Source organism: Canis aureus, chromosome 23, assembly GCF_053574225.1.
Source record: "Canis aureus isolate CA01 chromosome 23, VMU_Caureus_v.1.0, whole genome shotgun sequence".
Lineage (NCBI taxonomy): Eukaryota > Metazoa > Chordata > Mammalia > Carnivora > Canidae > Canis > Canis aureus.
Window position 1 is genome coordinate 18800185 of NC_135633.1, and position 14511 is coordinate 18814695.

General features: G+C 46.5%; 1 protein-coding gene across 8 annotated transcripts in view; it reads left to right on the top strand.

The window, feature by feature from the left end:
• TRIM66 (tripartite motif containing 66) overlaps positions 1-14511 on the top strand; it is a 57175-nt gene that overhangs the window by 16336 nt on the left and 26328 nt on the right. For 7 of the 8 annotated variants that reach the window (XM_077866546.1, XM_077866544.1, XM_077866547.1 and 4 more), the window contains 7 exons: positions 5686-5789; positions 7372-7519; positions 8360-8492; positions 8806-8922; positions 10171-10285; positions 10855-11001; positions 13078-13195. In XM_077866546.1, the coding sequence (XP_077722672.1) occupies positions 5686-5789; positions 7372-7519; positions 8360-8492; positions 8806-8922; positions 10171-10285; positions 10855-11001; positions 13078-13195 (882 nt within the window). The remainder of the gene's footprint in view (positions 1-5685; positions 5790-7371; positions 7520-8359; positions 8493-8805; positions 8923-10170; positions 10286-10854; positions 11002-13077; positions 13196-14511) is intronic. The other variant, XM_077866545.1, reaches the window with a different exon arrangement.

Sequence of the window (14511 nt, forward strand, 5' to 3'; positions counted from 1 at the left end):
GAAGCTAGGTCTGTTCAGCTTTGGTTTTACAGGTGATAGCTGGCAGAGGAGCATCAAGCTGCTTCAGAGGATGCCACTGCTCTGTGGGAGTCAGAGCTTGGGCCCCAGCTATAAAGTTCCTTGGAGCCATGGACAAGAGCTGTAGAATGAAGGGCTTCTTAACCCCAGGGGGCTGCGTAGCCCTGGACTCCAGGCTTATGCGCCGGTGGTTTATGTGTCCCTTACCTGGTGGGCTGAGCTGACCCAATGCTGGCTTTCTTGAGACTTCCTTGAGATTTCTTTCCCACCCTAGCCTCCTGGTCCCCAGGTTGCCTTGGCGTTGCTGTTCATGTCTGAAGGGTGGACCACCCAGTCTTGACTCTCCCTCCCTTGCTGCCTCACTAAGGCCTGAGCTCAGCACACTCTAGACTCCAGTAGCGGTGGTTATAGTGCCAAAGCTCAAGCAGCACCCTAAGGATACACCCTTAGCTCATGGGTCCTGCAGTGGAGCTGGGAGTTAGGGGAGGCAGGATGTGTCCTCCAGCTACCACCAATCCCCAGGGTACCTAGGTATCAGAACACCCTGCTGTCTGCTGGGGATCTGTCCTCTTCTCTTCCCTGCCAGAGGGGAGATACATCATAGCTGCATTCAGTATGCATTCCTAACTTTGTGGACCCTCTTTAAAACTAGGTGATTCTGCCCTTTTCAGCTGTGTGGTACAGGGAAAGAGCTATCAGGCTCAGACACAGGGGCAGGAGATGCTCTCTCCAAGGTGCTGGTTCTCAAACATGGTTGCATATTGTAATCACCTGGGGAATTTTTTTTTTTTTTAAGATTTTATTCGTAGAGAGAGAGAGAGAGGCAGAGACACAGGCAGAGGGAGAAGCAGGCTCCATGCAAGGAGCCTGGCGCGGGACTTTATCCTGGGTCTCCAGGATCAGGCCCTGGGCTGAAGGCGGCGCTAAACCACTGAGCCACTGGGGCTGCCCTCACCTGGGGAATTTTAACAAATATTTATGCCTGGATTCCACCTCCTAAAACTTTTATTTAATTGATATGGAGTGGACATCAGGAAGTTTAAAGTGCCCCATAGGATTCAAATATGTAACAAAGTTTGAGAACCACTAGCTCTACAATATGAAACTATCCCCAGATATATTACTGGGCAGAAAAAGTCATCTTCACCTGCCTTTCCTCAAAGATCATATTTCCTAAAACTTGAAGCACAAATGAGGCTAGCTCCCAGCCTCTTCTTTCTGGATTCCCCTAATCCAAAGCTGGGTTCAGGGCATCATTTAGAGTCTGATCATTATTATGGAATATTCTACTTATAATAAAATTATCTAATTAATTAAAACAAAATTATCTTGTTTACACTTGAATTAGAGAGGTATAGCATAATGGAAAGGGCTGGATTTTAGAGGCAGAGAGACTTGGATTCCAATCATAGCTCTGCCCCTGTTTTGTATGATTTTTGCCAGGGGCAACGTCTTGGAGCCTCAGTCTCCCCAGCTATCAAATGGGGATAATGCTTGCCTCGTAGAGGTAATTTGATGATTCAATGAGATAACATGCATAAAGGTCTGGTGCAGGGAGTGGTGTTAAGAGAATAATTTGCCCCATGCCTCCTAGGGACCAAAGTGCTCACTCTTATGACAGGTGGATTGAACACCTTGGACCTTTCAGAGCTTCTCTCCCAGGCTCATAGGTCCCCAGGAGAACCTCTGGTACCTGTGACTTCTTCATTCAGGAAGCAAAAGCCCCATTTCCCCTAGGGATGATCGTGTGTGACCTTTGGGTCCTGGATCTACATTGCTCAGAATTGGTATTCCTGTGTATGAAATAAAAACTTAAGGCTATTACTTGAATAATCCAAGTACAAAAAAAAATGTATCTAAATATTTTATATAACATGTGACTTAAATATGTATTAATAACTAGGTATTAAATATTAAATGTTAAGTATTATAAGCATATGTTTGGTTATTTTGTACATACATCTGCAGCCCTATGGGTTCATATATTTCAGTTGTCTAAAATAAAACTTTGGGTGTGCCTGGGTGCCTTAGTCAGTTGAGTGTCTGACTCTTGATCTCAGCTCAGGTCTTGATCTTGAGGTTGTGAGTTCAAGCCTGGCATTGGGCTCCATACTGGGCGTGGAGTCTACAAAAAGCAAAAACATAATAAAATGAAACTTTGTTTTGGTTTTCACATTGAAGAATGGGGGAACCCTCTTGGAATAGAAGTTCAAGGTTGACACAGCTTGATTTGGGCTAGGGACCTTCTGAGTGAAGATGAGAATTTCTGGACAAAGATGTTGTGACCCAAGGCGCCTGGGTAGTGCAGTCAGTTAAGCATCCTACTCTTGGTTTCTGCATAGGTCATGATCTCAGGACCGTGAGATTGAGCACCGCATCGGGCTCCGTGCTCAGCATGGTGTCTACTTGAGACTCTCTCTCCTTTCTCTGTCTCTCCCGCTTGTACACTCTCTTTCACTCTCTCTCTCTCTCTAATAAATAAATCTTAAAAACAAAAACATATCTTGTGACCCAAAGAGAGCACATGTCTTCTGTGTCCGCTCTGCACCCCACGGCCTCCCTCGGACCTGCTTGCGGGATTGCTGAGGTTTTCCATTTCTGTTGTCTGCCACAGCACCCCTTCGTTAGATGGGATGAGTTTTTAGATGGAGACCTCCTCTAGGCCATAAGGCTGTCCCCTAACTTGCTGGCAAAGGTGAGAGAGGCAAGCTACTGGCTATCTGCCCCATCCAGTCTTGATCAGGGGAATATTTCTGAAGCTTGGGTGCAGGAGGCAGAGGAAGAGGGTTGGATAATTCACACTTCCCTACTATTCCTTATTTCCCTCATTTTAAGGATCTAGAAAATAAGGTTCAGAGGGAAGGGGTCACTTATCTAAGGTTACACAGATAGTGCCATCCCTGGGCCTGGAACCCACATTTCCCAATTCACAGCCTTTCCCAAGCACCACACCTCTGCTCTGGATCATACCTGATTCTTTTATCATCCTTTATCATTTTTTTCTCATCACACTGAAAACTTCCAGGTGACTTCTTACTACTGTTCAGTGGCTGTGAGTGCAAGGAATATGCATGGGATACCCAAACCCAAAGAAATTTAATTGTCCAATCTGCTAAAAATTATGCAACATCCTTTAGTGCCAATCGTGGATTATTTTTGTATGCAGACATATGAACAGATAGTTAAAATGCAATGTGATATTTGTCATACTAGAAGGATGTTCGGGGTGTGTTGGGACCCAGAAGAGGGAATAATTAACTCATCCTGAGGGAAATCAACTCTGCTTCTCCAAGGTAGAACATTTAAACAGGTTTGAAAGGATGAATAGGAGTTGAAAAGGAGGGGAGTGAGAGAGTACTTCAAGAGAGGGGACAGTACTTACACAAACAGAGGTTGGGTATTCAGAAGACAGCAGAGATATTTGCCCTGGCAAGGACACAGGGTGTGTGAGGCTGAAGGTGAGACTAAAGAGAGGTAAGCCCAGCTTAGAAGGAGATGTAAGGCTGAAGATGAGAGCTTTGTCATTTCAGGCCAGGAATAGTAGAGGATGTGCTATGAGGCCTTGTCTGATCTCCTCAGTTATTTCTCTTTTTTCATGATGCTAATGAGACTAATGTTTGGGCATCTGTTGCTATGGGCTTAGAAGCCTTGTGGAAATCATTTTCAACAATTAGAGAAGCATTTCTGACCTGGGGATAGATGAGAGGGTCTCTCCAGGATGAGTGAAGTGGAAGAGAGGGACAGTCCCCTGGATGGTGACACCTGTGAAGAGCATTCTTCTTCACCTCTGGCCACTGTGTTTGACAGGCAGGAAAATATTTAGGAGATTGCAGATCCATGGCTCTGTGAAGGCTGGGGGAGGGTTTCTTCAATGGGGGACTTGGCAGGGGGAGGGGAGAAAGAGTATTGAATTATTACTTTGCATGATGTTGTGGATTTTGATTTTTCTGAGATAGATCAGTTAGCTTTTGCTGCATTATAAGACACTCAAGACTTAGTAGTTTAAAAAATTGTATTTTATTGATGATTCTATAGGTCAGCAATTTGGACTGGGACTCTCTGGGTGGTTCTTCAGGGCTTGGCTAGGCTTGGCTGGGCTTGGCTAACCTTAGCTGTGCTCACTCCTGTGAGCTGTGTTCAGCTAGGGTGTTAGCTGGGGCTAACTGGTTTATGATGGCTTCTAGTGAGCCCCTGAGACAATGAGGCATTGATCTGCATGGCCTCTCATCTTCCAGCAATGTAACTTGGGGTTGTTCATGTGGTGATCTTAGAGTTCTGAGAGCAGAGCAGAATCCTACAAAGCCACTTGAGGTCTAGGCTTGGAACTTGTTCATTGTCACTTCTGCTGCACTCTGTTGGCCAGAGCAGGTCATGAAAACAGCCTAGCTTCCAAGGGTGGAGAATAGACTCCACCTTTTAATGGTTAGGATTGCAAGAGCATGGATGCAGGGGCAGAAGAACTTGTGGCCATGTTCTCACTCTACCTCTCAGACTCTCTGACTTCCATCAGCTGGGAGAGCTGATAATTGAGGTCATTGCCTTGCTGTGAATGAGCTTTGAGAAATCTTTTGAATTAAAAGTCAACATTCGTGGGGGATCAGGTGCTTTCTCAAGTATTATTTAATTGAAACCTCATGGCAACTCTTACTTTCCTTTCCTATTTTACACATGAAGAAACTGGAGGAGCATAGTGAGATTAAGAGACTTGCCCAACCAGGGTCACTGGGTGGTAAACCTGGTATTTAGACTGTAACTGGTCTGGCTGCAACTGCCATTGTATCATTTCGATGATATGAGGCTGAGAAGATTGTGTTGGTAGTGCTGCATTCACTGCCATAGCCACCACTTTCCAGGTGGCTCTTATGCTTGCACACAGGCAGCCTCATTTCCCTGCATCCAGTGGCCTTCCTGCTCTTGGGGTGGGCCTGAAGAGCACTAGAGTCTTCAGGGTGGCAGTCTCATGATGCTTATGTTGTTCAGGAACCTCCTAGGCTAAGGAAAGTATTGGAGACTGTTACATTTCTCTCGGGAAAGGGTAAGACAATGTGGTCATGTTCACATGTGAGACATGTACAGGGGATGCAACATGGATAGAAGGAGAAGGCCCAGAAAAAGCTGAGTCCCATGGGCAGACTGGTATTGGCGGTAGTAAGAGAAAAATACCTCCTAGATGAGCAGGCAGGGAGGTTTTGCTTTCTCTGGGGAGAGTTTGCTTGAAGCTCTAGCTTTGAGGTCTTTAAAATAGTTTTGCTGTGTGATAACCTTAGTTCTACTGAAACTGTGCACTGGGCTAAACTGACCCCCTGGAGCTTATCTGGTAGCAGGAACTGGGCTCTCAGAGCCTGGGAATGAGGAGTGGGAGCAGCAAGAAGGCACCCAGTTATCAGAACCATAACAGGGTTGGGCCTTTGATAGCATGGCTTGTGAGGAGGGCAGGAAGGTAGGACCAGACCAGATGTGAGTAGGTCTGTAGGGCTGGCTCCCACTGGGATAGTCCTGTCCAGAGTACCTAGATGAAAAGTGCAGGCCATGACATCAAACGTACTTCATTTTGACACAAGTGGTATTGACATGTACCTTGGTGTTGTGTATTAGGAAGTCTCATGTCTAGGCCTTTTGTATAGTCTGCCATGTTGCCCTAACTCTGTTTTTTTGTCCCCCTGCCAGAGCTCATCTCCTGTCCTGGGTGTAAGCGAGTATATCTTACCAGGGATGTAAATGAACATTTTTTTCTGCAGTGCTTTTCTACAGGGCGATCCAAGATGGCCAGGGTAAGTTAGGACAAAGAAACACCTGATCCTTTTCAGAGATCTGTGGGGCCCCTGTCCATAAGTTCACCTGTTCACCCGTCACTTCACCTGACTTTTTACTACTTCATCACTTTGCCTAATCATCTATCCGCCCACCCACCCATCCACCCACCTATCCATCCAATGACCTACCCACCCATCCATTCATCCGTCCATCTGTCCACCTGTTCATCTACCCATCCATCCACCCATTCTTCTGTCCTTCTATCCAAAAAGTGTCAAAATATTTGAATTGGGGAAAGTAAAATGAAGGTATTTTTCTTATACCTCTTACTGGAAAATATCAGTACTTTTTTCTCCCCCTGAGTTGAAACGTATACACCAGTGTGAACTAAATGGGTTCATTGGTCTTGCTTGTATTTAGCAACTAATACCCTTTTCCTGAGTTTCTGAATCACTTTCTGACTAGCACCTCCCATTCCTCTCTTCTCTGGGGTACTCTGAGGGGTGCCACTGCATTTGATCCATTTGGCCAATGTATTTACCCGATCCTGTGTCTAATTCTTATTGAATGTCTGGCACATGCTGGGCCATCTGCTGGATGCTAGGGAGAGAGATACCCATGTTCTCTACTCTCAAGGAATTCATAGTTTAATTACTAAAACGTGTGTTTCCCCCCCCGCCCCCACTGTGGGTTTGTCAGATGCCAGTAAGAAAACAATGCTGTCAGAATCCACATCATTTTGATGGCTTGTGATATTCAGGCACAGACAGACCAACTTTTTCCAAATCTCCTTTTTTACTCATGTTTTTACATTAGCCCTGCAAGATTTTTGCTGACCGAGTGAATGAACGTTTGGACCAGGAGAGGGCTAGGTTTCCTTGGGCCCAGCAAGGAAGCACGGCTCTGAGGATTGGTCTGGACTTGTCCTTTCTTGGCTGTATATCCTCCCATATCTGTGGCTTCTCCCTTTCTGCAGGCATACTGACTTTTCGGCTTTTGCCCGTGCTCTCCCATTTCGCTCCCTACTTGTCATTCTACATCCAATCAGAAGTCACCTCCTTGTAAAATATTTCCTGGCATCTCCTCGGCTGAGCCCCTGGAAGTCCCCCTCTCCTTCCTTAGCACCTGGTGTGGCCTTTTATCACAGGATCACCCTCTGAATGTTGGCCACACTGTGAGGGCTGTATGGGCCTGGGGAACATGCCTTTGTCTACTCATTTGGGTGTCCTCATCTGTAGCATGGGACTTGGGGGAATAGTCCTTGAGGTCACTACTGTTTTATTTATTTATTTATTTATTTATTTATTTATTTATTTATTTATTTAATATATTTTTATTGGAGTTCGATTTGCCAACATATAACATATATATGTTATATAACATATAACACCCAGTGCTACTGGGTGCCCCCATCAGTGCCTGTCACCCAGTCACTACTGTTTTAGTCACAAAGGACGCTTTCCTTTGCAAGCCACCATGTGTCACTCCCAGGTGGCTCCCCAGAATTGATGGCCCTACAGGGAACACCATATAGGATCTCCTATAGAGGCAGCTCCAAAGGAGGACATTATCAGTAACTCCAGACCTTTGTACTTTCAGAACTGCTCCGAGTGCAAGGAGAAGAGGGCAGCACATATCCTGTGCACCTACTGCAACCGCTGGCTGTGCAGCTCATGCACAGAGGAGCACCGGCATGGCCCCGCCCCTGGGGGCCCACTCTTTCCGCGGGCCCACAAGGGACCACCAGGTACCTCTCCTGCCATCCTCACTAGCTCATGTGCACCAAAGTGGAGCTGGACCCTCAAAGTTCTGGAGAGTAGCTCTTTCTGACCTTGTTTCCCTACTGGGGGTGAGGGTTGGGGTGGTCTCAGAGCCTTTCCTGCAGGAAAAAACAGTTCACGCCAGGCTCTCCCTTATTGCGGGACTTGAGGGGGGAGGCATGAGTGTGAGCCAGATGTGCAGGGAGGAGTAGTTGTGAATTATCATGAGAGCTAGCTGAGTTCCCTACCTTCACCTCTAATTAGAGTAATCATGCCTGGCTTCTAGTTACTTACTTGCCTAATTAAACAACCTAGATTAAGGCTCATCTCTGTGTCCATCCAGTGCCACTTCTTTTAAATGACAATCTTGATGACAGTCTTTGCCCCCAACTTGAACTATGGGAGGGGGTTAACCTTTGTCACACCCATAGGAACCAGAGTGAATGATCCATGTGATCTGGCCTGGAGCCCCCCTCCCCCTGCCAATAGCATCCTGGTTAATGAAGAGGTTTAGGTTGAATTTTAGAGGATTCAGCACTCTGTAGGAAATCCATGTGCTACAGCAGCAAGCACCCTCCTTAGCCTTGGGCGGGCAGTGTATGATTTCTGGACAGCTGGACAAATCTAGCCAGGCGAAGCTCGTGTTCTTCCTTATTCTCTTAAAGCCTCAGTGGTCCAGAGAAAGGACTCTTCTGTTTGTACCACCTTTCCTCCAAGCCCTGTGTCTCCCCTGTGTCCATTGAGGGCTGAGGGCTGCTCAGTGGAACTTAGCTGAGAGAGAAGCTTCCTGAGCAAGAGAAGTCCACCTTCTCTCTCTTCTCTGACAGGAGTGAGCAGTGGTTCTGGGGACTTCGCCTTGTACTGTCCTCTACACACACAGGAAGTGCTCAAGCTATTCTGCGAGACCTGTGATGTGCTCACGTGCCATAGCTGCCTCATGGTGGAACACAAAGAACACAGGTGGGGCTGGGTGACTGCTCACAGGGTGCTGGGGTGGGCTCTGGACCCCGCTTTGCTACCTCTGGGCTCCCAGTGTGTCAAAATCCTCTCTCTGCCCACGCCAGTCTGGGGCCTTGAGGCTGGAGATTTTCCTCTGCTCCCGCTGTGGGGCTTCTCTGGAGGTCTGAAGGGCCAAGACTCTGCACCTTTCCTATACATAATCCTATCTTCCTTGGGCCTGGCTGAGAAAATACACTGTGGGGGTTCTTGCTTGACTGGCTTGCTCAAAAGAAGACGGAGCCCTCCTCAGGTTATTCTCTGCTTCCTCCTTTAGGTGTAGACATCTTGAAGAAGTTTTGCAAAACCAGAGGATGCTTCTAGAAAGTGTGACTACACAGGTGGCTCATAAGAAATCTACTCTACAGACATCTGCAAAGCAAATTGAGGACAGGTAACACAGACTAGCCCCTTGCCAATGCTCAAGATGCTGTGTTTACTGACATCCTGGATCCTGATACCAGGCTATCAGATATAGTACTTATGAAAAACACTGGTTTTAAGCAGATGTAGGCATATGTCCTGGAACTTAGAAATCTTGTGGCCAGTGAAAGGATTTTGGGTCATCATTTGGTAGATGGAACCAAGCTAGGTCAGGATAATCAGTGTGAGTTTGGGCCTAAGCACATACCTTCTGAAGATGGCCACAACATAGCCAGAGGTAGGTGCTTGAGACCGGGGGCATAAAGCAGATCATGGGTTTATCATGAGGATGCAGTAAGTCAGTGGCAATCTGCCTTTTATACTACTGTCCCAGTGTCTTCCATATAAGTCTACAAATGATATGGGATCATTGATATTTAACGTGGGAAGAGAAATTAGTAGGTATTAAGAACTTATCACGTGGCAGGCACTGGGTTAGGCATCTATATGCATTATTTTGTTCAATTCTTATAGTTCTTTGAGTTGGCTTATCTCCATTGTACTGATGAGGAGACTGAGATTCAGAGAGGTTAAGTGACTTGTCTAAGATCACACAGCTGGTCAGTGACTCAGCTGGATTTGGAAGTTAGGTCTGTGTGACTTCAAAACCCATTTTTTAAAAACTTTACTGAGGTATAATTTATATACCATAACCTTGCCCTTTTAAAATGTACAATTCAGTAATTTTCAGTATATTCATAGAGTTGTGTAAATCATTATTATTGTCTACTCTTAGAACATTTTTTCATTCCCTAAAGAAACCCAATACACATTAGTAGTCATTCCCCATTCTCCCCAGTATCCCCAGCCCTTGGCAACCACTAGTCCACTTTCTGTCTCTACCCATGCTCTTTTTATTGCCTGGCATTGTTTAGGGGATATCCACCTTTCTAAGAGAACAGATTACATGACTCACTCTCTGTGCTACTTCCAGTGCTGTGTAACTGGTGAGCTGCTAGGTTGCCCTGAGTATGGACCTGAGGTTTCCCTATAGAAAACCTGGCTAAGCTTTAGGCCCATTTAGATCAAGTGGGCTGGGTTGTCCAAAGGTTAGAGGGGTGGAGGAAGGTTCTCATTTTTTTTTTTTTGTTTTTGGTGCCTACTGGGCCCTGATATTCATAGACAGCCTCTAAGTTGTTGGCTGTTATATTTGCTGTGTCTAGGGCCTCATGGGCCTGGAGGGAGGGGTTCACCATGTTCTGTCCCCTTCTGTTTATAGGATTTTTGAGGTGAAGCATCAACACAGGAAGGTGGAAAACCAGATCAAGATGGCCAAGATGGTTCTGATGAATGAGCTGAACAAACAGGCCAACGGGCTCATAGAGGAGTTGGAGGTATATATGGACAAATGAATCACACGGATGGGTCAGTGTTCTCTCTAAGTAAAAAACCAGGCACATATCAAACTAGTCCTAGCATTCAGAGCTGCCTGAGCTGGAATTAAGATGTGTAGTTTCCTTAGCTTTCTACAATTCCCTGTATCCTAAAATGTCCAGTCTATTTTGGGGAGTATGGCTCCTTAAGGGCTAGAAAGTCAGTTCAAACTCCTATCAATGCTATATGGGTTTAATGCAATTGCCTTCCTGGACTGTGCAGGCTTATAGCCTTAGAAGAGAGGGTCATGAAACAAGTTATGCCTGAGAGATCTAGACATTTGTTTGTGTCCTCATTAATTTATCACCCATTCCCTGTTTGCACTATAAAATCCACCCACCTTCTCCCTCCCTCTCTGTGTCTCTGCCACCCATGGCAGCACTCTGTTGCACTGTCATCCTCTTGGGGGCTCAGTCTCCTCTGACCCCATAAGGGTTCACACTGATACATGGGCCACCAGACTCCCCAAACAGGTGGCATCAAGTCCAAGAACAGGAAGAGGGACTCTTCCTTCTCTGTCCATACTCAGGGTATTACTAATGAGAGAAAGCGGAAGCTGGAACAGCAGTTACAGAGCATCATGGTTCTCAACCGTCAGTTTGAGCATGTGCAGAACTTCATCAACTGGGCTGTCTGCAGCAAGACCAGTGTCCCTTTCCTGTTCAGCAAAGAGCTGGTAAGAGCTCCAACTCATCAATCACTGCTTTGGGGTTAGTAAGTGAAAAGTATCTTCTACCAAACCCCACGTGCCAAGGACAGGTGCTGAAAGGGTCTTGCTTTCCTCTGGGCAAGTCAGGTGGGAAATTCTGTAGTTCTGTGTTAGGTCATGGATTCATACATGAGCCTGGACATTAGCAGTGTTCTAGACATTCCAGAGACAGTTGTTTGGTTTTAAATGGGGTTGGAGGGAAGGAGTATGATGTTGAGGTATTGGGTTTGTGAGGATGGTGAAGACTAGGAGAAGGAGCAAGAATTTTGAAATAAGTTAGTGGGGTTTATATTGTGATATGTTGAATCTAAGGTGCCAGGGCATCGCAAAGGAGATGTCTAAAATTTCTATCGATTGATAGGTCTGGAAGTCAGAAGGAAAGTCAGGGTTGGAGATAGAGAGGGGGAGTCACTGAGATATTGGTGGTATCACCTAGGAAGAGTTTGTGGAAGGAAGAAGAAGACATCTGAGACTGAGGGAAATACTATAATTCTCAGCATAGACAGAGGAAGAAGAATGAAGGAGGGTGAGAAGCACAGTCCAAGATGGATTGCAGGAAAAGTAGGAGGGGGTGGTACACAGAAATTAGCAGTTTCAAATATCAAGTGATCAATTTTATCATTGCTATCTAGGTGAAAGAGGGTGAGCAGTGAAGAGAATTATTGAGATATGGGAATCAGGAGGTCCCTGGTGATATTTTGAAAGAAATTCCAGCAAAATGGGAGGGTGAAAATCTAGAATGAGGGGAGGAGGGGAGGAAGTAGAAACAGAAGTGAAAAGAAGGGAAATGAGGTAGCTTGAGAAGAAAACAGAATTGGGAGATTGATTTTAAGTATGGAAGACATTTGCACAAGTTTATTTGGGAGAAGAGGTTGATGATAGAGATATGTGGTGGAGTGAGCATACTGAGAAGGCATAGAGATGTAGGATGGAGAGTGAACCAGCTGACCCTACACATAAAAGGTACTTCCTCTGAGGAGGGAGGACAGGAAGGTCTCCATATGATGTTTGGAGGTAGGCAGGGTACCAGTTTGCAGCAGTTTGTCTTTTGTATCCCTTTTCTTCACTGAAGTAGGAGGTGATAAGAGAGCTAGGCACTAGGTACATGGAATTGAGAAGAGAAGTGAGGACTTTAGTCGTCAAGGACAGTGGAAGAGGAGGAAGCCAGGGAGAAAAGAAGTGATAAGAAAAAGAATGGCGGGGTGCCCCCAAGGTTAGTGATCACTGAAGCAACCCCAGATAAAATAGCTTCGGGATGGCTGGATTGACTTTAGGCTACCGGACCACGGTGAGACAGAGGGGCTTAGGCCCTAGTGATACTGTTACAGCTCATCAGGCCCCAGGGGGCTTGGGGAGTTCTGTGAGACTGGAGAGTGCACTCAGAAAGAGCAAGAGCTAGTTGGAGCTGGGGGCAGTCATTGCAGACGAAGGTCTCTAGATGAAGCAAAGGTCTGAGTATGGTGCCTGAACTGGAAAGGGAGATGAAGGTGATTGACACTAAGGAGATGCAGGAAGGAGAGGCCAAGATGGTGACCAGGACATTGGTAAACTAGGCTGATGGCAGGGTGAGTTGGATGCTTGCCAAAGTCCTAGATACAAGGGAGAGTTCATGATAGGAGATGGATGCAAGTGATGAGGGAGGAAGAGGGTGGTGGATGACAAGGGCAGTTTTACATGTGGGCAGAAGGATGGAAGTGGGGAGTTCTGAGAATGTCTGCCACCATAGGCTTTTACATTGAGGTTTTGGTAGAATGAATGGAACTCCTGAGAGGGCTGCCAGGTGATACCCTGAGAATTATAGACCATTCAAAGCTCCCAAAAGATAAGGGTCTAAACCCGGCTAAGAGGAAGGGGATCACCTGGTGGGGGGAGGGGCAAGAGCAGGGGAAAGGATGTGAAGCTACCAAGGTGCAAAGAAATGAGCATATGAGGGACCTGAGGCTAAAGACTCTGAGCCCTTCAACCTGCCTGAAGAGTGAGGGAGAGGGAGTTGTCATTCAGGTGCAAGATGCCCAAAGAAATGACCTTTGGTGCTGTTATCAGATTGTGTTTCAGATGCAGCGATTGCTGGAGGCAAACTGTAACACAGATCCGGGCTCCCCCTGGAGTATCAGATTCACCTGGGAGCCTAACTTCTGGACCAAGCAGCTGGCTTCCCTTGGTGAGCCAGAGCCCACCCTGTGGGCTTTTACATAATTGCGAAAAATGAATAGAGCATGTCTGCTTAGCTCACTGGGTGGGTCAGCATATGCCCAAGAGAAAGCACCCCCTGAGACTCCCAGTAGTCATGGAGTCATTCAGCAGACCTGTGTGTGTGTATGTGTGGGTGTGTGCATGCATGTGTGGGGGGCGGGGGTTCGGAAGGAGGGGACAACTTAAATAGCAATGGCAACACAGGACTTTTGTAACAGGACCAGTTGAAATCTGAGCTTTCCATTCTGCATGAATGCCCTGTTACCTTGGTTTCATTGCTGGAGAGGAAACAAGATAGAGGCCCTGCTCTCCAGAATGCTGGATGGCAGTGCAGGTGAATCTGTGTCTCTGTGGTCCTACAAGGGTATTCGTGTGTGTAGGCACAAAATGGATATCAGCATTGGGGTGTGGAGTGGGGAGGGAGGCAGAGGGGCATTGTCAACACATCTTCCCTGCCCGAAGCTGAGATGCAAGCACATAATTCCTGAGCTGCAGTGATTTCCTGGTGTTCATTCTTCAGGTGGAGTGTAGACAACTTGTGGCTGTGCCTGTGTTGAGGGCCCCATGTAGGTTTGTTAAGCTAATGACCAACTGCTGCCTTGGTCTGGGTTGTTAAGGTCTAGGAAAGCTTTTTGAACTTGACAGAGTGAAGAATAAAATTTAGGTTGAGGTTTTGCTCCCCTTTTCCCTTTAATTTAATTCAATAGACTTTTGGTGGGCCCCTGCTGGGGGTCAGCACCCCATGCTGGCCACTGAGGGACTTAGGTGAACAGAACACACCTCTGGCTCTCGAGCTGCTGAGTCTTTCCCTCAGTAAGCCTCATCAAAACAAGCAGCTGAAGAAGCTGTGAGACTGAGCTAGGGATAGATATTGTCTACTCATAGGCCAGGGTCTAGAGACCTCAGGACAGTGCTAGTATTGTCCCTGACCTGATGTTGGAGCTCCCTTACTCCTTACATCCTCCTGGCCCAAAACACAATGCCTCACACCTATATTTGGAGACTTGGTCATTTATCCCAGGGCCGTCTCTCTTTCCTTTGTGACACTCCAGCATGCTACCTCCCCACACCTAATGTTGATTTTTTTTTTTGTCTGAGTCTGTGTTTGAAAGCAGTGGGTACTATTTAAAGGAGCCTATGATTTCTCTAGTGGGATACAAACAGTGAGGACTAAGCATCTGGAGAAAGCTGAGCTAATTTCTCAAATGTCTTTGGTCCCCAAAGGTCCATGCGGGTTCTATTGCTGGTTCAGCGTTCTAGACTGAATCTTGGAGATCAGGGGTG